Consider the following 21,990-nt stretch of genomic DNA (forward strand, 5'->3'; position numbering starts at 1 on the left):
TTTGACCTCCAATAATTCAGTGCAAGGCGTATTGCCCACAGCTCAAGCACATTGATGGGAAATCCCTGTTCCTTCAGAGTCTATTTCCCCTGGAATGTGGAACTTTCCATGACTGCACCCCAGCTGGAAAGACTGACATCTGTGGTCACTACCTTTCACAACAGTGGAAAAAAAAAACCTTCCCTGTACCAGATTCTGGTCTATTAACCACCAGGCGAGACTTCCTCAACCCTTGGGGGTTGTGATCATGCAGGAACCCAAAGCCTGCATCTTCCCGCTCTATGCAGACAGAATGTTCTGCTGCAATGCCCTGCAATGCCCTGGAATGGAATTGGGCATACGGAATTGACTGGAATGCAGAATCGGACAGACAGCGTCTCTTTTCTCTTTCGGCTTACCTGCCGAACCTGATAATTTTTAATGGCCTCGGTCCTTCTTGGAGGCAAGAACACTCTTGCCTGGACTGTGTCCATAATAAGGCCTAAGTATTCTAGACGGTTTTAGGGCCGTTTTCTCTGAATTTATGATGCATCTGAGATGTTCCAGGAATTGGACCGTAAAGGTCACGTTTCTTATCAAAACTTGCAGCGATTGATCCCTGAGTAGGAGATCGTCTAAGTAGCCTCAAGATCCCTCAAGATCTTAGAAGACCTAGTATGGATGCTACGATCTTTGTGAAGACCCACGGAGCGGTTGTGAGCCCAAAGAGCAGAGCCACAAACTGAAAATGTTGTTCCTCTATGACAAAGCGCAAAAGCCTTTGATGAGGTTGAAAAATTGTCACGTGCAGGTATGCATCCCTGATATCTATGGATGCCAGAAAATCCCCTTCTTGGAGAGAGGTCACTACAGAGCGGACTGATTCCATTCGAAAGGGTCGCACTGAGAGATAATGGTTCAGTGCTCTTAGATCCAGAATTGGTCTTATGTCGTGTGGAATCGTGAACAGATACAAATAAAAACCTGTTCCCCTTTCGGGAACTGGGACCTCCATGATCACCCCCTGCCGCCTTAAACAGTCTAGTGCTTGGAGTAATAAGCCCTTTCTTGAAAGGTCCATGGGAATGCTGGACCTCACAAATTTTTGAGGAGGGTAACAGTGTAATTCCAGCCTGTACCCCTGAGACACTGTGGAGATGACCCACCTGTCCTGACTTAGCGTTCCCCACAATCCTGCAAACTGCAGCAACCTTCCCCCCACCCGCAGTAGTGAGGGAGCGACCCTTCACAAGGAAGGTTTGGTGCCAGTATTAGCAGACTTTTGGACTCATGGCCTCTTTTGGCCCTGGCCCTGCTGTTTATCTTTGGTAGCAGATCCCTGGTGCGGTCGGAACTGCCTAGGGCCTTAAAAAAGGTAGGAGGGAACTCTTTCCTCCAGATATCTTTTGGATGTACTTATCAAGATCATCCCCAAACAAACATTCTCCATGAAAAGGAAAACCAGCTAGCATCCTCTTACAAGGGAGCTCTGCTGACCAGCTTTTTAGCTGTAAAATTCTACGCATGTGCACAGGAAAAAGAGCCATGCGGGAGATCTGCTGCATGGAGGTTTTAAGGGCATCAATAGCAAAGCAAAGAGCCTGAGGCAGATCTGCTCTATCCTGAACAGAATACTCCGGTCTATTGGGCCGTCTAGTCTGATCCTTCAAGGCTTGACAGACCCCAATTGCTGCTACTGTGGGCTGAATAGCGGAACCTGCCAGGGCGAAGGATGCCTTTAACAAGGCTTCCAGCTTCTTATCTGCAGGATCCTTAAAGACCTGTATATTATCCACTGGACAAGTTAAGGTCTTGCTCAGGGAGGAAACCTGCTGCATCCACAACCTGTATGCTCCACTTCTTACTTCCTAAGTTTTCCTCCATAGGATATAACAGAAAAAATCTCCTTGAAGACACAAATATCCTGTCGGGGTGCTCCCAGTTGGAATATACCACCTGCTTCAAGAGTGGGTGAAAAGGAAATACCTGTGTGCCCTGGTGTGGTTTCAAGGAACCCAGGGAGGAACAAGGTGTTTCAGGGACCTCTACTGGAGGTAACTTAAAAGCTGTATGGACCATCTGTACAGAAAATGGATGAGAAGCTTTTGTGATTGATAGGCTAATATAATCTGAGCCTCTTCAGGCTCTGAATCGCTTGAGGGAGATCCTCTGCTTGGATATCACTTGCCTGACCGGCCATTACCTCTTCTACCTCGTCAACCCAGTCTTGCTCCAATATAGGAGGAATAGGGGAAGGGGACCTGTCACGCTTCCTGCCACTTTGTGTGACAGAAGCGATCATTCCAGCAATTTTGCCCTTTAAACCAGCCAAAGCTGATGCCAGGTCCTCTTTAGTAATAAACTCTCAGTAGTAGTATTGGTAGTAGCCACAATGCCGGATAGACGCAGTGGCTCAGATTGCCCGGTGACATCCGGTCTTTCAGGAGAGCCTATTGCAGCAGAGTTCTGTTTAGCCCCTACAGGGGCCACTGATGGAACACATGTGCCCTTTTGCTGCAGCGCTCCCCCCCAGAACGCTTCTTTGGAAGACATAGCTTGTTGAAGCAATGGTACCTGGCTTTGTGACAATACATAAGTTCCTCGGTACCATAATTTGAAGAATCTTATACAATGAACTGTTCTTCCAGCTACTGCAACATAATTAGGCTGTTTCTGTCATCGCCCATAGGACTCACATGTCACCCAGGACAGACTGCTCTGTGTCCCCTCCGCCGGCCAGCAACATTGTTGCAGGGGAATTTAGATAATAACTGGACCATGATTTTTCACAGGGCCACTTACGACCTCTAGTGGGCAAAAAAAAGCATTGCAAGCAAAACTTTTTTTTTTAAAAGCTTCCCACGGCTTGTGCAGATCTAGGAAGAGAAACACAGAGCAGCCAACCCATGCCCTCTAGTGGGCAAAACAAGCATAGCAGGGTAAAAGTTTTTTTTAAAACATGTCAGCCTAAACATACATTGTTGCAGGGGAATATATAATAATTAGACCCTGGTTTTTCACAGGGCCACTTACCACCCCGCCGCAGGACAATAGCCAAGGCCAGAGGTCCAGCCTTCACCCGTCACGGTGGGTTCTGTCACACGGACCTTCAAAGACTGGGTAGCCTTTAAGCATGTGGGTCCACTCCCTTGGACCCGTACAGCACCCCGCAGGAATGCCTTAGCGCTGTAGTATCCAGGATTCCACTACGCAGGTTCCAGCACCCAAAGGTTGCATTACAGGCAAAACCTTGTTGTTGATCCTTTAATCTTCTTTACGAGGCACGGATACAATTTATCTTAGCATAGTAGCTTTTTGAAATAGATGCGATCTAGAAACGCTGTCCCTTGATTCTTAAGAACCTGTGCGGGATTACAGCATGGAAGCTCACAGAGAGCTCAAAAGTGACAATCCACCATTTTAGACACTGGTGAAAAAACTCGAGTACTTCCTGTATGTTAGGGGTTATATAGGGGATCACTTCCTGTTTTTGGTTATGCTACCAGTGTCCATTCACCTATAGGTTGCGCATAACCCAGGTAGTAATGTATATGGCTGTATGTGTCCTGTGATGTACCTGAAAGAAATTTGATTTTTTACATTTTTTATTGGATATGTTTTATAGCAGAAAGTAAAAATTGAAAAATTGTTTTTCAAAATTGTCAGTCTCTTTTGTTTATAGCACAAAAAATAAAAACCACGGAGGTGATCAAATACCACCAAAAGAAAGCTCTATTTGTGTGAAAAAAAGGACAGCAATTTTATTTGGGTACAGCGTCTCATGACATATCGCAAAAAATGGCCTGGTCATGAAAGGGGGCAAAACCTTTCGGGGCTGAAGTGGTTAGTGAATTAAGCTGCAGAGCCATTTTCCCATTTCAGCCATCAGCTTATTAAGTTTGATACTTATAATACAGAAAAGATATATATTTTTGGCGGAAAAAAAGCTTTCTTTTGGCAATACTGAACAATGAAAACCATATACCACATCCATACATTCTGCTTATTGACCTCACCCACAAATACCCCTCAGTGTCACATGCCATAAAATACTTACAATGTTAGGGTGTGAAAGGCGCAGCAGTACTCCAATTTCGGTCCTTACAATTTTTTTGTCAATCTAAAAAAGTCACAAATTGAAAAAAAAATGTTTAGGAAAGTATAAAAGGGTGTATCCATCTAAAAAAAAATTCTTTAATACTCCTGGGCCAGGAGCTGTACAGAATGCAAATACACAAAGGAGTCTGTGTCTGAATGATCCTTGTTATTTGGGGATATGAAGCATATAATTAACATGTATGAAGTTTAGCAATATAGTATGTGCCAGAAAACTATAGAATCAACTGGTATACAGCAATCTTACTTGCCATCTGTGTAGGGTTCTCTGCTTTACCTGTATGCCTGCTGAATCCTAAATCTCTTAACAAAGGAAAATTTTGTTCCCTGTCCAGCTGGGTGCTGCCTTCAATGCTATCATTGATGCTAAGGCCTGGTTCACACCTATGCAGGTTGCAGTTTGCATACTCCAGGTGCATTTTGCATGTTTTTGATCCATTGAAATCTATGGAACCAGAAAAAAGTCCTTGACCCTTTCCATAAAATGCACAGATGTGAACTACATCCATAGGAAACCATGTTAAATTGACTGTAGTTTGTTTCTGCAAAACTGAAAACGCACTAAAAAATGCATAGGTGTTTAGCTCACCCCAGTGTATGCTCAAGTATGCTTATGGGTAGAAAGCTCAATCAGCACTGCTTCTCTTCTGCCTTCATTTATGAGAATTTAGTAGAAAAAACACTTCACTGATCATGATGTTTTTCTCCTACTCCATCAATAAGTATTGCTGCTCTGTAAAATTGAGAGATTTGGGATAGCTTATGCCAAGGGATTGTGGTAAATGAGCTGAAACTTGCAGACAAATAATTGCATCTGTGATGCACAATTCACAACATACAAAGCAGTCACAGTTAAACTTCAGTGCAGCATGTATATATGTATCTATGTAGGTAAAGACATAAGCTGTCACTTCAGCAATTATGTTTTTGCTTTAGAAATTCTTCCCACCCAACTTGATCCTGTAAATTATTATATAATTTTTATACACTTTTAAAGAAGCAATGCACTATTATTATAAACACTACTGACTGCTGTAAAAGAAAATAATAAATTTCTTGCTCTGCCTCCGCTGTAGGCTATAGAATATACAGTATGCTGTTAGGATATTTTTTTTGGGAGAGAAGTTAGCACAAAATGACTAGAAACAGGCTGTAGTTCCAACCAGAGACACTCCTGAAACCCTGCTATATCCAGGGCTGCTTATAGTACAGAAGGGTGGCCTGTACCTCCCTAAAACCCACTGCTGACACAAAGGGGCCTACAGAATCCACCATACAGTACATGGCAGGGATGTGGGGACAGCTTTTTCAGGCACCGCAGGAAGTTTAAAGCTATAAGCACAGGGCAGGGGGTGCAGGGTGAAGTGTATATCTGGGGATATATAGTGCAGGTAATAGGGGATGCAGGGGTCAAGAATGTGGGGTAGTGGGGATGCAGGGGGTGCAGAGTGAGGTGTAATGGTTGATGTAGGGGGTACAGAGAAAGGTGTAATGGTTGATGCAGGGGGTGCGGAGTGAAGTACAGTGAAGATGCAGAGTAGTGAGGGACTCAGGGGTGCAGTTTGAAGTGTATTGGGGGATGCAGAGGTGCAAAGTGAGGTGTCATGGTTGATGCAGGAGGTGCGGAGTGAGGTGCAGTGAAGGTTCGGAGTAGTGGGGGACTCAGGGATGCAGTTTGAAGTGTATTGGGGGATGCAGAGGTGCAAAGTGAGGTGTCATGGTTGATGCAGGGGGTGCGGAGTGAGGTACAGTGAAGATGCGGAGTAGTGGGGGACTCAGGGGTGCAGTTTGAAGTGTACTGGGGGGTGCAGAGGTGCAAAGTGAGGTGTCATGGTTGATGAAGGAGGTGCGGAGTGAGGTGCAGTGAAGGTTCGGAGTAGTGGGGGACTCAGGGATGCAGTTTGAAGTGTATTGGGGGATGCAGAGGTGCAAAGTGAGGTGTCATGGTTGATGCAGGGGGTGCGGAGTGAGGTACAGTGAAGGTACAGAGTACTGGGGGACTCGGAGGTACAATTTGAAGTGTACTGGGGGATGCAGGGGTGCAGAATGTGGGGTAGTGGGGATGCATTGGCAGTTTATAGAAAGATGCTGGGGAGGTTGCGCTGTGAAGCAGGCTGAAAGGGGCCCTGTAAATTTTAATGGTGACCCTGGCTGCAAGCAATTAATTAGAATTGTATATAATTGCAAGGAACAGGCTTGTCAACTGAAACTGTGGCTGATATTTGCAGGGATTTGGTTATTCCAGAGAGCTAACGATAATAGGAAGCTGTGCATACTGTATACACCTGCTCTATGGACCTGGTGAGCCAACAAATTTTAAAGTAAAAATATGGATACAAAAGTGTAAGAAATCACATAATGCAGACAACATAATTTGCCAGTACATACAAGTAATTCAAAAATGTCTGCTACAATCTTTTTAGGAGCAGTCGAAACCAAAATGTTCTAGATCCAACATTTCTTCGAGCCTGACTATCCTCTTTAGAAGTGAGGGGGCATTAATAAATGGGATTTATGGGTTGTGCCAATTCTCCCACTAGTAAACAATTTGTATATCAGTTGGCTCCTGGGATACTTTTCTGGTACCAGCATTGATGTAAGTACATTCTTCAATTTATTGCTACAGGTTTACTGTAATCTCTGTTTTGTTAAGACTTTTTTTAGCAGTGGTGCTGTGATCATAACAGAGTTGCAGTGTTTCTTTTTGACCTTATATCTTTTTGAATTTATACTATATCTTCAGATGTCCTAACAAGACTGTAATGCTACAAGCAGTCTTGGGTATGGACTCTGCTTTCTAACTTGTGGTCAGGGACCCACAGCAGGCCTTTGGCAGTTATTGTTAAGCACTTGCAGACAGTGCCTTGTGTTTTCCTTTCCTTCGGAACACGGAATTTGAAGTTCGGAACTCGAAACCTGAAATATGAATATGAGAACATGGAACTCGATATTTGGAATTCGTAACACGGAACTCGATATTTGGATTTCGGAACACGGAATTTGGAACACAGAACTCGGAATTTGGAGCTCCGAACACAGAATTTGGAACACAGAACATGAAACAAGGAGTTTGGAATTCGGATCACAGAACATGGAATTCGCAATTTGGAATTCAGAACTTGGAATTCAGAACTTGGAATTTGGAATTCGGAACACGGAATTAGGAGCAGGGAATTTGGAATTCAGAACATAGAATTTGCAATTTGGAACACGGAACGAGGAACACTGAATTTTTCCTTTTTCCTCAAACCAATGAAAAAGGATACTCTTTAGACTGGCTACTAGTAGATTGTTTTTATTTTTCTCTTTTTATTGTGTATTATTCATAGGTGATTAGTTTGGAATTCGAAGCTCGGAATTTGGAATTCGGAACACGTAACACGGAATTTGCAATTTGGAACACAGGACACGGAATTTGCAATTCGGAACTCGGAATTTGGAACTCGGAACATGAAATTTGGAAATCAGAATATGAAACACAGAGTTTGGAACATGGAATTTGAAATTTGGAACACGGAATTTGGAACACGGAACTGGGAATACTGAACACAGAACAGGGAATTTGGAACACAGAACTCAGAAATTGGAGCTCGGAACATGGAACTTGGAACACAGATTTTGGAACACGGAACATAGGATTTGGAACACAGAACTCAGAAATTGGAGCTCGGAATTTAGAATTCGGAACATGGAAATTTGGAAAGCAGAACTCGGAATTTGGAACACGAAATTTGGAACACGGAATTTGGAATTTGGAACACGGATTTTGGAATTTGGAACACAGAATTCGGAATTTGGAACACGGAACTCGGAATTTGGAACACGGAACTCGGAATTTGGAACACGGAACTCGGAATTTGGAACACGGAACTCGGAATTTGGAACACGGAACTCGGAATTTGGAACACGGAACTCGTAATTTGGAACACGGAACTCGTAATTTGGAACACGGAACTCGTAATTTGGAACACGGAACTCGTAATTTGGAACACGGAATTTGGAATTTGGAACACGGAATTTGGAATTTTGAACACGGAAGTTGGAATTCGGAACTCGAAATATGAATATCAGAAGTCGTAATTCAGAACACAGAATTTGGAAATCAGAACATGAAACACAGAGTTTGGAATTCGGAACATGGAATTTGGAATTCGAAATACGTAACACGGAATTCAGAACACAAAAATTGGAATTTAGAACATGAAATCTGGAATTCGGAACAGGACATTTGGAATTCGAAACACGGAACATGGAATTTGGAACACGAAACTGGGAATTTGGAACACAGAATTTGGAACACGAAATTTGAAATTCGGAACACGTAACACGGAAATTCGGAACAGGAAATTTGGAATTCGGAAGATGGAACATGCAATTTGCAATTTGGAACACAGAACACGAAATTTGGTATTCGGAACACGGAATTTGGAATTCGGAACTTGGAATCCGTAACTCCGAATTTGTAACTCGGAACTCGATATGTGAAATTCAGAACACAGAATTTGGAAATCAGAAAATGAAAAACTGAGTATGGAACATGGAATTTGCAATTTGGAACACAGAATTTAGAACACATTACTCGGAACACGGAATTTGGAATTCAGAACACAGAATTTGAAACACAGAACTCGGAATTCAGAATACCTAACACGGAATTCGGAACACGGAATTTGGAATTTGGAACACGGAACATGAAATTTGCAATTTGGAACACTGAACTCGGAATTTGGAACATGGAACTCAGAATTTGGAACACGGAAATGGGAATTCGGAACATGGAATTTGGAATTCGGAAAACAGAATTTGGAATTCGGAACATGTAACACAGAATTCGAAAGATGGAATTTGGAACAGGGATTATAGAATTCGGAACACGTAACATGGAATTTGCAATTTGGAACACAAAACACATGGAATTTTGAATTCGGAACTCGGAATCCGGAACTCAGAATCCAGAACTCGGAACTCGATATGTGGAATTCAGAACACAGAATTTGGAAATCAGAACATGAAAGAACACGGAATTTGGAATTCGGAACTCGGAATCTGGAACTCGAAATATGAATATCAGAAGCATATGTGGAACAGGAAACACACAGAGTTTGGAATTCAGAACACGTAACATGGAATTTGCAATTTGGAACACAGAACTCAGAATTTGGAACATAAACCTCAGATATATGGAATTTGGAACACAGAATTTGGAACACGGAACTCAAAATTTGGAACACGGAACTCAAAATTTGGAACACAGAATTTGGAACACAGAATATGAAATTAGGAGCACGGACCTCAGAATTTGGAACATGGAACACAGAATTTGGAACATGGACCTCAGATATTTGGGATTCGGAACACAGAATTTGGAACACGGAACCCAAAATTTGGAACGCAGAATTTGGAATTTGGAACACAGAATTTGAAATTTGGAGCACGGAACTCAGAAATTCGAACAAGGAACACAGAATTTGGAATTCGGAACACAGAATGTGGAATACCAAATTTGGAACATGGAATTTGGAATTTGAACACGGCGGAATTTGGAACACGGAACATAGAATTTGGAACATGGAACACAGAATTTGGAATTCGGAACACGGAATTTGGAACTCAGAACTTGGAATTCAGAACACGGAACACGGAATTCGGAACTCGGAATCCGGAAATCAGAGCTCGATATGTGGAATTCGGAAAACAGAATTTGGAAATCAGAACATGAAACACAGAGTTTGGAATTCGGAACAAAGAAAATGGAATTTGCAATTTGGAACACGGAACTCGAAATTTGGAACACGGAACTTGGAAATTTGGAATTTGGAACACAGAATTTGGAACACGGAACTCAAAATTTGGAACGTAGAATTAGGAACACAGAATTTGGAAATTGGAACACGGAACTCAAAATTTAGAACACAGAATTTGGAATTTGGAACCCGGAACATGGAATTTGGAACACGGAATTTGGAACACAGAACATGGTATTTTTGAACACAGATTTTGGAATTCAGAACACGGAATTTGGAATTTGGAACACGGAATTTGGAATTTGGAACACAGAAAACACCGAATTTGGAACTTGGAACACAGAATTTGAAACACAGAATTTGGAACACGGACTTTGGAACATGGAATTTGGAACACGGAATTTGGAATTCAGAATTCAGAACACGAAATTTGCAATTTGGAACACAGAACTTGGAATTTGGAACATGGAACTCGGAATTTGGAACATGGAATTCTGAATTCGGAACATGGAACACGGAATTCGGAACTCAGAATCCGGAACTCGGAATATGAATATCAATACTCAGAACTCGGAAAACAGAATTTGGTACTCGGAACTGGATATGTGGAATTCAGAACACAGAGTTTGGAAATCAGAACATGAAACACAGAATTTGAAACACGGAACTCAGAATTTGGAATTTGGAACACAGAATTCGAAATTTGGAACACGAAACTCGGAATTTGGAATTCGGAACACATAACACAGAATTAGAATTTGGAAAACAGAATTTGGAATTCGAAACATGGAATTTGCAATTTGGAACACGGAATTTGGAACACAAAATTTGGAATTCGGAAAACTGAACATGGAATTTGAACACGGAACACAGAATTTGGAATTTGGAACACAAAACTCAGAATTTCGAACAGGAAACTCGGAATTTGGAACACGGAATTTGGAATTCGGAACACAGAATTCAGAACATGGTATGTGGAATTCAGAAAACAGAATTCAGAAAATGGAATTTGGAATTCGGAACATGGAATTCAGAATTTGGAAACGAATATCAGAACTCAGAATTTGGAACTCGGAACTCGATATGTGAAATTCAGAACACAGGATTTGGAAATCAGAACATGAAACACGGAGTTTGGAATTCGGAACACGGAACATTGAATTTGCAATTTGGAACCAGGAACTCGGAATTTGGAACACAGAACTCGGAATTTGGAACACAGAATTTGGAACACGGAATTTGGAACTCGGGACTCGATATGGGGAATTCAGAGCACAGAATTTGGAAATCAAAAAATGAAATGGAGTTTGGAATTCGGAACACTGAACATGGAGTTTGCAATTTGGAAAACGGAACTTGGAATGTGGAACACGGAACACAGAATTTGGAATTCGGAACTCGGAATTTGAATATCAGAACTCGGAACATGGAATTTGGAACTTGGAACCGATATGTGAAATTCAGAACACAGAAGTCAGAACATGAAACACAGAGTTTGGAATTCGGAACACGGAACATGGAATTTGCAATTTGGAACACGAAACTCGTAATTTGGAACACGGAATTTAGAATTCGGAATACGAAATTCGGAACATGGAATTTGGAATTAGGAACACGGAATTTGGAATTCAGAACTTGGAATCTGGAACTCGGAAACTGAATATCAGAGCTTGGAATTTGGAACTCAATATGTGGAATTCAGAACACAGAATTTGGAAATCAGAACATGAAACACGGAGTTTGGAATTCGGAACACTGAACGTGGAATTTGCAATTTGGAACCAGGAACTCGGAATTTGGAACACAGAACTAGGAATTTGGAACACACAATTTGGAACACGGAATTTGGAATTCAGAACCTGGAACTCGGAAACTGAATATCAGAACTCGGAATTTGGAACACAGAATCTGGATCTCGGGACTCGATATGGGGAATTCAGAGCACAGAATTTGGGAATCAAAAAATGAAACACGGAGTTTGAAATTTGGAACACCGAACATGGAGTTTGCAATTTGGAACTCGGAATTTGGAACACGGAACACAGAATTTGGAATTCGGAACTCGGAATTTGAATATCAGAACACGGAACATGAAATTTGGAACTCGGAACTCAATATGTGGAATTCAGAACACAGAAGTCAGAACATGAAACACAGAGTTTGGAATTCGGAACACGGAACATGGAATTTGCAATTTGGAACATGAAACTCAGAATTTGTAATATGGAATTTGGAATTCGGAACACGAAATTCGGAAAACGGAATTTGGAATTCGGAACTTTATAATCTGGAACTCAGAAACTGAATATCAGAGCTCGGAATTTGGAACTCGATATGTAGAATTCAGAACACAGAATTTGGAAATCAGAACATGAAACACGGAGTTTGGAATTCGGAACACTGAACATGGAATTTGCAATTTGGAAAACGGAACTTGGAATGTGGAACACGGAACACTGAATTTGGAATTCGGAACTCGGAATTTGAATATCAGAACTCAGAACATGGAATTTGGAACTCGGAACTCGATATGTGGAATTCAAAACACAGAAGTCAGAACATGAAACACAGAGTTTGGAACACAGAATTTGGAATTCAGAACACGAAATTCGGAATTTGGAATTTGGAATTCGGAACCTGAATATCAGAGCTTGGAATTTGGAACTCAATATGTGGAATTCAGAACACAGAATTTGGAAATCAGAACATGAAACACGGAGTTTGGAATTCGGAACACTGAACGTGGAATTTGCAATTTGGAAAACGGAACACGGAATTTGGAACACGGAATTTGGAATTGGAACCCTGAACTCGGAAACTGAATACCAGAACTCGGAATTGGAACACGGAATTTGGAAATCAAAATATGAAACACAGAGTTTTGAATTTGGAACACTGAACATGGAATTTGCAATTTGGAACCAGGAACTCGGAATTTGGAACACAGAACTAGGAATTTGGAACACACAATTTGGAACACGGAATTTGGAATTCAGAACCTGGAACTCGGAAACTGAATATCAGAACTCGGAATTTGGAACACAGAATCTGGATCTCGGGACTCGATATGGGGAATTCAGAGCACAGAATTTGGGAATCAAAAAATGAAACATGGAGTTTGAAATTTGGAACACCGAACATGGAGTTTGCAATTTGGAAAACGGAACTCGGAATTTGGAACACGGAACACAGAATTTGGAATTCGGAACTCGGAATTTGAATATCGGAACATGAAATTTGGAACTCAGAACTCAATATGTGGAATTCAGAACACAGAAGTCAGAACATGAAACACAGAGTTTGGAATTCGGAACATGGAATTTGCAATTTGGAACATGAAACTCAGAATTTGTAATATGGAATTTGGAATTCGGAACACGAAATTCGGAAAACGGAATTTGGAATTCGGAACTTTATAATCTGGAACTCAGAAACTGAATATCAGAGCTCGGAATTTGGGACTCGATATGTAAAATTCAGAACACAGAATTTGGAAATCAGAACATGAAACACGGAGTTTGGAATTCGGAACACTGAACATGGAATTTGCAATTTGGAAAACGGAACTTGCAATGTGGAACACGGAACACTGAATTTGGAATTCGGAACTCGGAATTTGAATATCAGAACTCAGAACATGGAATTTGGAACTCGGAACTCGATATGTAGAATTCAAAACACAGAAGTCAGAACATGAAACACAGAGTTTGGAATTCGGAACACGGAACATGGAATTTGCAATTTGGAACATGAAACTCGGAATTTGGAACACAGAATTTGGAATTCAGAACACGAAATTCGGAATTTGGAATTTGGAATTCGGAACTTGGAATCTGGAACTCGGAAACTGAATATCAGAGCTTGGAATTTGGAACTCAATATGTGGAATTCAGAACACAGAATTTGGAAATCAGAACATGAAACACGGAGTTTGGAATTCGGAACACTGAACGTGGAATTTGCAATATGGAAAACGGAACACGGAATTTGGAACACAGAACTCGGAATTTGGAACATGGAATTTGGAATTGGAACCCTGAACTCGGAAACTGAATATCAGAACTCGGAATTGGAACACGGAATTTGGAAATCAAAATATGAAACACAGAGTTTTGAATTTGGAACACTGAACATGAAATTTGCAATTTGGAAAACGGAACTCGGAATTTGGAACACGAAACACAGAATTTGGAAATTGGAACACGGAACATTGAATTTGCAATTTGGAACCAGGAACTCGGAATTTGGAACACAGAACTAGGAATTTGGAACACACAATTTGGAACACGGAATTTGGAATTCAGAACCTGCAACTCGGAAACTGAATATCAGAACTCGGAATATGGAACACAGAATTTGGAACTCAGGACTCGATATGGGGAATTCAGGGCACAGAATTTGGAAATCAAAAAATGAAACACGGAGTTTGGAATTTGGAACACTGAACATGGAGTTTGCAATTTGGAATTCGGAACTCGGAATTTGAATATCAGAGCTCGGAACATGAAATTTGGAACTCGGAACTTGATATGTGGAATTCAGAACACAGAAGTCAGAACACGAAACACAGAGTTTGGAATTCGGAACACGGAATTTGCAATTTGGAACATGAAACTCAGAATTTGGAATACAGAATTTGGAATTCGGAACACGAAATTCGAAAAACGGAATTTGGAATTCGGAACTTGGAATCTGGAACTCGGAAACTGAATATCAGAGCTCGGAATTTGGAACTCGATATGTGGAATTCAGAACACAGAATTTGGAAATCAGAACATGAAACCCGAGTTTGGAATTTGGAACACTGAACATGGAATTTGCAATTTGGAAAAACGGAACTTGGAATGTGGAACACGGAACACAGAATTTGGAATTCGGAACTCGGAATTTGAATATCAGAACTCGGGAACATGGAATTTGGAACTCGGAACTCAATATTTGGAATTCAGAACACAGAAGTCAGAACATGAAACACAGAGTTTGGAATTCGGAACACGGAACATGGAATTTGCAATTTGGAACATGAAACTCGGAATTTGGAACACAGAATTTGGAATTCAGAACACGAAATTCGGAAAACGGAATTTGGAATTCGGAACTTGGAATCTGGAACTCGGAAACTGAATATCAGAGCTCGGAATTTGGAACTCGATATGTGGAATTCAGAACACAGAATTTGGAAATCAGAACATGAAACCCGAGTTTGGAATTTGGAACACTGAACATGGAATTTGAAATTTGGAAAACGGAACTTGGAATGTGGAACACGGAACACAGAATTTGGAATTCGGAACTCGGAATTTGAATATCAGAACTCGGGAACATGGAATTTGGAACTCGGAACTCGATATTTGGAATTCAGAACACAGAAGTCAGAACATGAAACACAGAGTTTGGAATTCGGAACACGGAACATGGAATTTGCAATTTGGAACATGAAACTCGGAATTTGGAACACAGAATTTGGAATTCAGAACACGAAATTCGGAAAACGGAATTTGGAATTCGGAACTTGGAATCTGGAACTCGGAAACTGAATATCAGAGCTCGGAATTTGGAACTCGATATGTGGAATTCAGAACAAAGAATTTGGAAATCAGAACATGAAACACAGAGTTTGGAATTCGGAACACTGAACATGGAATTTGCAATTTGGAAAACGGAACTCGGAATTTGGAACACGGAATTTGGAACCCTGAACTCGGAAACTGAATATCAGAACTCGGAATTTGGAAAACGGAATTTGGAAATCAAAGCATGAAACACAGGGTTTTTAATTCTGAACACTGAACATTTTGAGCAATTTGGAAAACAGCACTCGGAATTTGGAACACGGAACACAGAATTTGGAATTCGGAACTCGGAATCCGGAACTCGGAATATGAATATCAGAACTGGGAATTCGGAACACGGAATTTGAAATTCGGAACACGGAATTTGGAAGATGGAATTTGGAATTCGGAACACGGAATTTGGAACTTGGAACCTGGAACACAGAATTTGGAACTCAGAACTTGATATGTGGAATTCAGAACACAGAATTTGGAAATCAGAATATGAAACACGGAGTTTGAAATTCGGAACACGGAACATGGAATTTGCCATTTGGAACATGGAATTAGGAATTTGGAACTCGGAATTTGGAGCACGAAATTTGGAACAGGAAATTTGGAATTTGGAAAAGGGAATTTGGAATTGGAACCCTGAACTTGGAAACTGAATATCAGAACTCAGAATTTGGAACATGGAATTTGGAAATCAAAACATGAAACAGAGTTTTGAATTCGGAACACTGAACATGGAATTTGCAATTTGGAAAACAGAGCTCGGAATTTGGAACACGGAACACAGAATTTGCAATTCGGAAGTCGGAATTTGGAATTCGGAATCTGGAACTCGGAAACTGAATATCAGAACTCGGAATTTGGAACTCAGAAATCGATATGTGGAATTCAGAACACAGAATTTGGAAATCAGAACATGAAACACAGAGTTTGGAATTCGGAACATGGAATTTGCAATTTGGAACACAGAACTCGGAATTTGGAACACAAATTTTGGAATTTGGAACACGGAATTCGGAACATGGAATTTGGAATTCGAAACTTGGAATGTGGAACTCGGAAACTGAATATCAGAACTCGGAATTTGGAACTCGGAACTCGATATGTGGAATTCCGAACACAGAATTTGGAAATCTGAACATGAAACACGGAGTTTGGAATTCGGAACACTGAGCATGGAATTTGCAATTTGGAAAACGGAACTCGGAATTTGGAACACGGAACTCGGAATTTGGAACACGGAATTTGGAATTTGGAATTGGAACCCTGAACTCGGAAACTGAATATCAGAACTCGGAATTTGGAACACAGAATTTGGAAATCTGAACATGAAACACGGAGTTTGGAATTCGGAACATGAAATTTGCAATTTGGAACACGGAACTCGGAATTCGGAACACGGAACACAGAACCCAAAATTTGGAACTCAGAATTTGGAATTCGGAACTCTTCCTTTCCTTTTTACTCAAACCAATGAAAAAAGACACTCTTTAGACTGGCTACTAGTAGTTTGGTTTCTTTTCTCTTTTATTTTGGATTATTCATAGGTGATTTTGCTAACACAAATGTGGTATTAGTAATATTTAAAGAGGAGTTCCACCCACTTTGTAATCTCCTCCTCAATAGCTTTGCAATTGTCCATAATGTTTGCATTGGGCACTTTTTCAGAACACGGAATTTGGAACTCAGAACTCGATATGTATATACAAGTTTTGGGTGTATAGTTATCTTGGTTGCCATATCAACGGGGCGGTCACTTCCTACGACGACGCCCGTAGTGATGGCAACCAGAGACGTTTCCTGCCCTGCTAGGTGTACATAATGCTCATGTGCGAGATCGGGCGGTGCATGCTAGTTATTCAGCAGCGCCATATCCCGGAAGAGGATCCTAGTGGGCTTCGCCAGCCCACAAGCAAGATGGGGCCGCGCTAAACAGAGAAATATAAGGTTAGTTTTACAAAAATAACAAGAGCGCGCTATTAATATGAATAGTGATTGCATGATTACATTAGGATCATCATAACAGATGGCTTTAGAAAAAAATATGGAATATGTCGGTGGAGCTCCGCTTTAAGAGGGCCTTAGGGAGCACAAATGTCGATCTTTAACAGTCTCATGTAATGTGTCTCCAATCTAAGCATACCCACAGTTTCCAGCAACTCCTACATCATGTTGCCCTCTCTGACTATGACCATCTGCTGTAGGCATGTCTGCAGCCTTTGACCATCATCTATTGCAAGTCTACAGTCTCTGAAAGTGTTGTGTAGCGTTACAGTCACTAAATATTATGTGTGGTCCTTTGGTGTCATTGGGGATCACACTTGAGGCCCCCCCATGGTGACAGTTGGGCACCATTGATGTAGACAATTCATGCTATCAGAAGATGATGTTAGTGCATAACAAATCATACTACAAACATGTACAAATACTGATATATGTATAATTAATGGTGTTATATCCATGCATACTTACAGTCTTTTTAATAATTTTTGCAGCATAAGGTTTTTGTGTCCCTTTCTCCTCGCATCTGAAAACAGCAGAAGTGGCTCCCCTGTTTAGAAGAATTGAGAATGCTTTCTTTTAATCAATCCACATATTTGCTAATTACAATACAAATGTTTTAGAATCATAATGCACCCTATATTCCTTGTTCTATGCAACACTTACCCCCAGTGGGTATTTCTACCTACCCATTTTAGGGAAGGTGTATATCCTGAAAGTCTGCAGTCTTCTCCAAGCAGTGTATCTCACAGATGACCAGTGACAATGCAAGGAAATACATGGTTCTTTGTGATGTATTAAGCCTGGTACATACTGCTACACTTTTTTCGTTCAACCCAGCGGGCTGAACAAAAAAGGAACCTGAGAGATCACCATACTTAAACACAAGCAATATTGGTGCAGTGATCTCCCGTGCTGTTCTATTATATTCTGACAGAGGAACTATCCCCCCACCAGAATACACTGACCAGTGCTCACAGCCATTGGCTGCAAGCTCTGATCAGATGCTGTTTTTTTTACAGCATAGCCCTTCGACAAAGGACAGACAGCATACACACTGAGCAAATGTTGGACGGTTTCTGATGAAACAGACAACTGCCTATTTTCTCCCCCCCCCGCCGCCAGTTTAATAGTCCACACCCATAGTTTGTCTAGCATTAAACCAAATATGATGCAATTTTTTTCCAGAGGTACAGTATGTGGGATCACAGGTTCTCTTGGGTTAGAAGCCTAATGCTGCAAAAACACTATCTCTGGAATTTAAAGTGATACTAATCACACACTGTTTAATTTACAGTATCCCTTCACTTTCTATATATGGACAATGGCACTGTAATTATTTTAATTAAAAAGCATCTAAGTACCTTTTTAACTTATTGATATATGTCTGTCATGTGACCCTGCTCTTTCCCAGCCTGTCTGCAGGGAGACAGTGGCAGGAGGAGCTTCTAGTGACTAGTCCTCTGCTGCTGATCACATATTCAAAAAAACACAGCCTTTGGAATACAGAGTAAAAGCAAATAATTAATATCAATAAACTGTTTGCCACACACCTATATATTTGAAATCAAATTTTTATTATTTTTGACAATAGCATGGCGTGGGAGGATTTCTGCCAATCACAGGCTGTGTCACACCCCTCCAGCTTGTGTCTATTGTGTGTATGTGTCTTAGAATAAGAGGGAGGTAAAACCTCAATCAATCAAGATGTAATATTCCACCCCCATTGTGTTTAGCTGTTTAGTGGGCATGGAGGAGGAGGGAGGGAGTAGGCTGTCATTTACCACTATGTATACACCCACACCCACTCTATAGGCACATGGGCTGCTCAGATGTGATCAAGGAGGAAATGAACAAAGTTTAGAAATACACTGAAAACTGACCATGTGCACTAACTGCTGACACGGACAGAAGGGAAGAACAGAAAACAGGAGGATCAACCAATTTTTTTTTTTTTTTTTGCAGCTCACAGAAAACAAATCCCATAGTGACCGAGTATGAACACCATGTAATTCAGTGTGGCACCCCCTACCTTGGGTAGGTAGGTGCTAGAGTAGTGGGTTGTTTTTGTACTGTCAGCGCAGGTAAATTTAGGCAGGCCTATGCTGTGAGCTAGGCCTGTTTGTTTTGATCTGGGGGCAGGGGAGTGGTTTAGTGTAGCAGAAGGTGACTGACATGTGCTTCAGCTCTTGGGCACCTCCTCTGGTTTTCAGAACGTTCTAGAAAAGAGGCAAGGCAGAGAGCTGCAGTGACATGGAGTGTATGTGAGAGCCCTGACCAATCCCCAACTAGGATTGGCAGGGGGCAGGCCTCCTATATATACCTATGGTCAGCCTGCTGTGGGAGGAGTTGTCAGGTGGAAGAACTGAATGATGGAGTGTTAGACTGTCGTAGTCTGAGGGAACCCCATTTCTAGCACCTTAAATATTCATTTCTGGCCATCAGAATATATCATATGGTCTGTTTTTACACTTCCCATGTACAGGCATACCCCACTTTTAAGTACACAAAGGGGTTTATTTACTAAAGCTGGAAAGTGCAAAATCAGACTCACTTCTGCATAGAAACCAATGAGCTTCTAACCCCAGCTTGTTCAATTAAGCTTTGGTAATAAAACCTGGAAGCTCATTGGTTTCTATGCAGAAGTGAGCCTGATTTCGCACTTTCCAGCTTTAGTAAATAAACCCCATTGTGTACTTAAAAGCGGGGTATGCCTGTACTGTGTTAGAAAAAAAAAATCACTGCACTGTGCTGCAGCAACTTTTCTTGTTTTTTTTTTTTTTTTTTACTAGCGCATGGGTTAACTTTGACATGTTACCTGAGTAGTGTTTTGTCAAAAAGTATTGCGCTGTGTCTATTTTTTTTTATTCAGTTTGTATGGATATGAAACCTTAACCTTTCCCCTTTTGCAGGTAGATCATCCATAATCAGAAAAATTATAATACCTCTTAGGGGATTTTTAAGGCAATAAATTTTAAATTTTAAATTTAGGTAAAAGTAAATTTATTTAAATAGTTCAGAGTAAAATTGTACAAAATTATATAAGAAAGACAATTACACCAAAAATTACATATTCACATAAAAACATAAATCTGCATATACATTGAGTGATAGTGATAATACAGAATTTACATATGAAAATACTAATGAGGAGAGAAGTGATATATCACACTACCCAATACAGTCATCATAGATGACCACCATGGTATGGAGTAGTGGAATTTCCAATGCGTTTCAACATTTATATCTTTACAGAGAAAAGTCTTCTTCAGGGAAATTACATCACAATCTAGAAAATCAAAAATCATAATATTACAATTTATATACATGTATGCATATATATCTCTTGCATTGGTTGGATTCTCATGCGACTTACGTCCCCCCAAGGCATCCCGTGGGTGTGTGTGTTATCTCATGCTGGGGGCTAGAGGCTCCCCCTACCAGATGGCCTGTGTTGTCTTATGACTCTACAAGACAGCTGGGTACAAAAAAGATCCCGATTGAAGGCGTCCTCAGCCTCAGAAGCCTGATGGCTATCTGTGAAAGGGGCAGACAATGGTGGAAGTGTGTGGCACCGATAGGGCAACTGCAAGGGGGGGGGGCGGGGGCCCGGGCGCCGGGGGTGGCGGTGGGAGAGGAAGGGGGGGAAGGGGAAAAGAGGAAGGGGGGAAGGGGGGAAAAAAGAGGGGAAAGAGAAGAAAAGAAGGGGGGAAAGGAAGGGGGGGAAAAGAGGGGGAAAAAGGGGAAAAGAGGGGGATGGTGAAACAGGTGGGGAGTGGGGGACCCGCCAATACCATGCACCCACCCACACACCTGCCCTCCACCCACCCCCCCATGTGCACAGCCAACCCCACAGGGGATACCACATGGATCAGTTCCCCTTGAAAAATGGGTTTAGCCATGAATATTGATACCCCAATGTTAGGGGACCCCATTCCTATGGGGTGAATAGGGTAGAAGACAAAAGGCACTTACATTTTCCAAAGGTGCAAATGACGTGGCCTAAAACCGGAAAGGTCCATGAATCTCTGGACCATGGATTCACTCTGTTGTTCCCAAGTGGATGCCTCAGGAGAAATGACGCCATTGCAGATGGCGCGGTTGATCTGTATTCCTGCTGTCAGGTGCGCTCGGCGTGAACACGCAGAGCGTCACCTTGGCAACAGACTCCGCTGAGTGGGCGGAGACAGAACGCCGCGCCAGCCAATGGCGCGGTTTGTCTGTATTCCTGCTGTCAGGGGCGCTCAACGTGACCACGCAGAGCGTCACCTTGGCAACAGACTCCGCTCTGAAGCCCGTGCATGCGCATCATGGTGGTGCGCGTCTTATTGCGTGCCCACACAATGACGTGCCTGGATCGTGTAAATAAAGGATGGTGCGTGAAGAGCCGGCTGCCATATTGGACAGGGGCTATGCCCAAATTAAATACGATGTAACAGTGTGATTGTACACCAGAGGTGTAACATTATATCCACGGTAGGATATGGATAGAAAACTATCCTAATACATCCCCCAGTATCTATCAGGTATGAAGTCCCCCCGCATGAGGCAAGTTTGAAGGGGAGAAAAAAATTGTAATAAATAAG

General features: G+C 41.5%; 1 protein-coding gene across 1 annotated transcript in view; it reads right to left on the reverse strand.

Moving 5' to 3' along the window:
• The window catches only part of LOC141106248 (calcium/calmodulin-dependent protein kinase type IV-like), a 117,586-nt gene that overhangs the window by 60,804 nt on the left and 34,792 nt on the right, over positions 1–21,990 (reverse strand). The window contains exons 3-4 of the mRNA XM_073596868.1: positions 17,876–17,954; positions 4,037–4,099 (exon numbers count right to left, since the gene is read on the reverse strand). Of these exons, the coding sequence (XP_073452969.1) occupies positions 4,037–4,099; positions 17,876–17,954 (142 nt within the window). The remainder of the gene's footprint in view (positions 1–4,036; positions 4,100–17,875; positions 17,955–21,990) is intronic.

This window comes from Aquarana catesbeiana, linkage group LG01, assembly GCF_042186555.1.
Source record: "Aquarana catesbeiana isolate 2022-GZ linkage group LG01, ASM4218655v1, whole genome shotgun sequence".
NCBI lineage: Eukaryota > Metazoa > Chordata > Amphibia > Anura > Ranidae > Aquarana > Aquarana catesbeiana.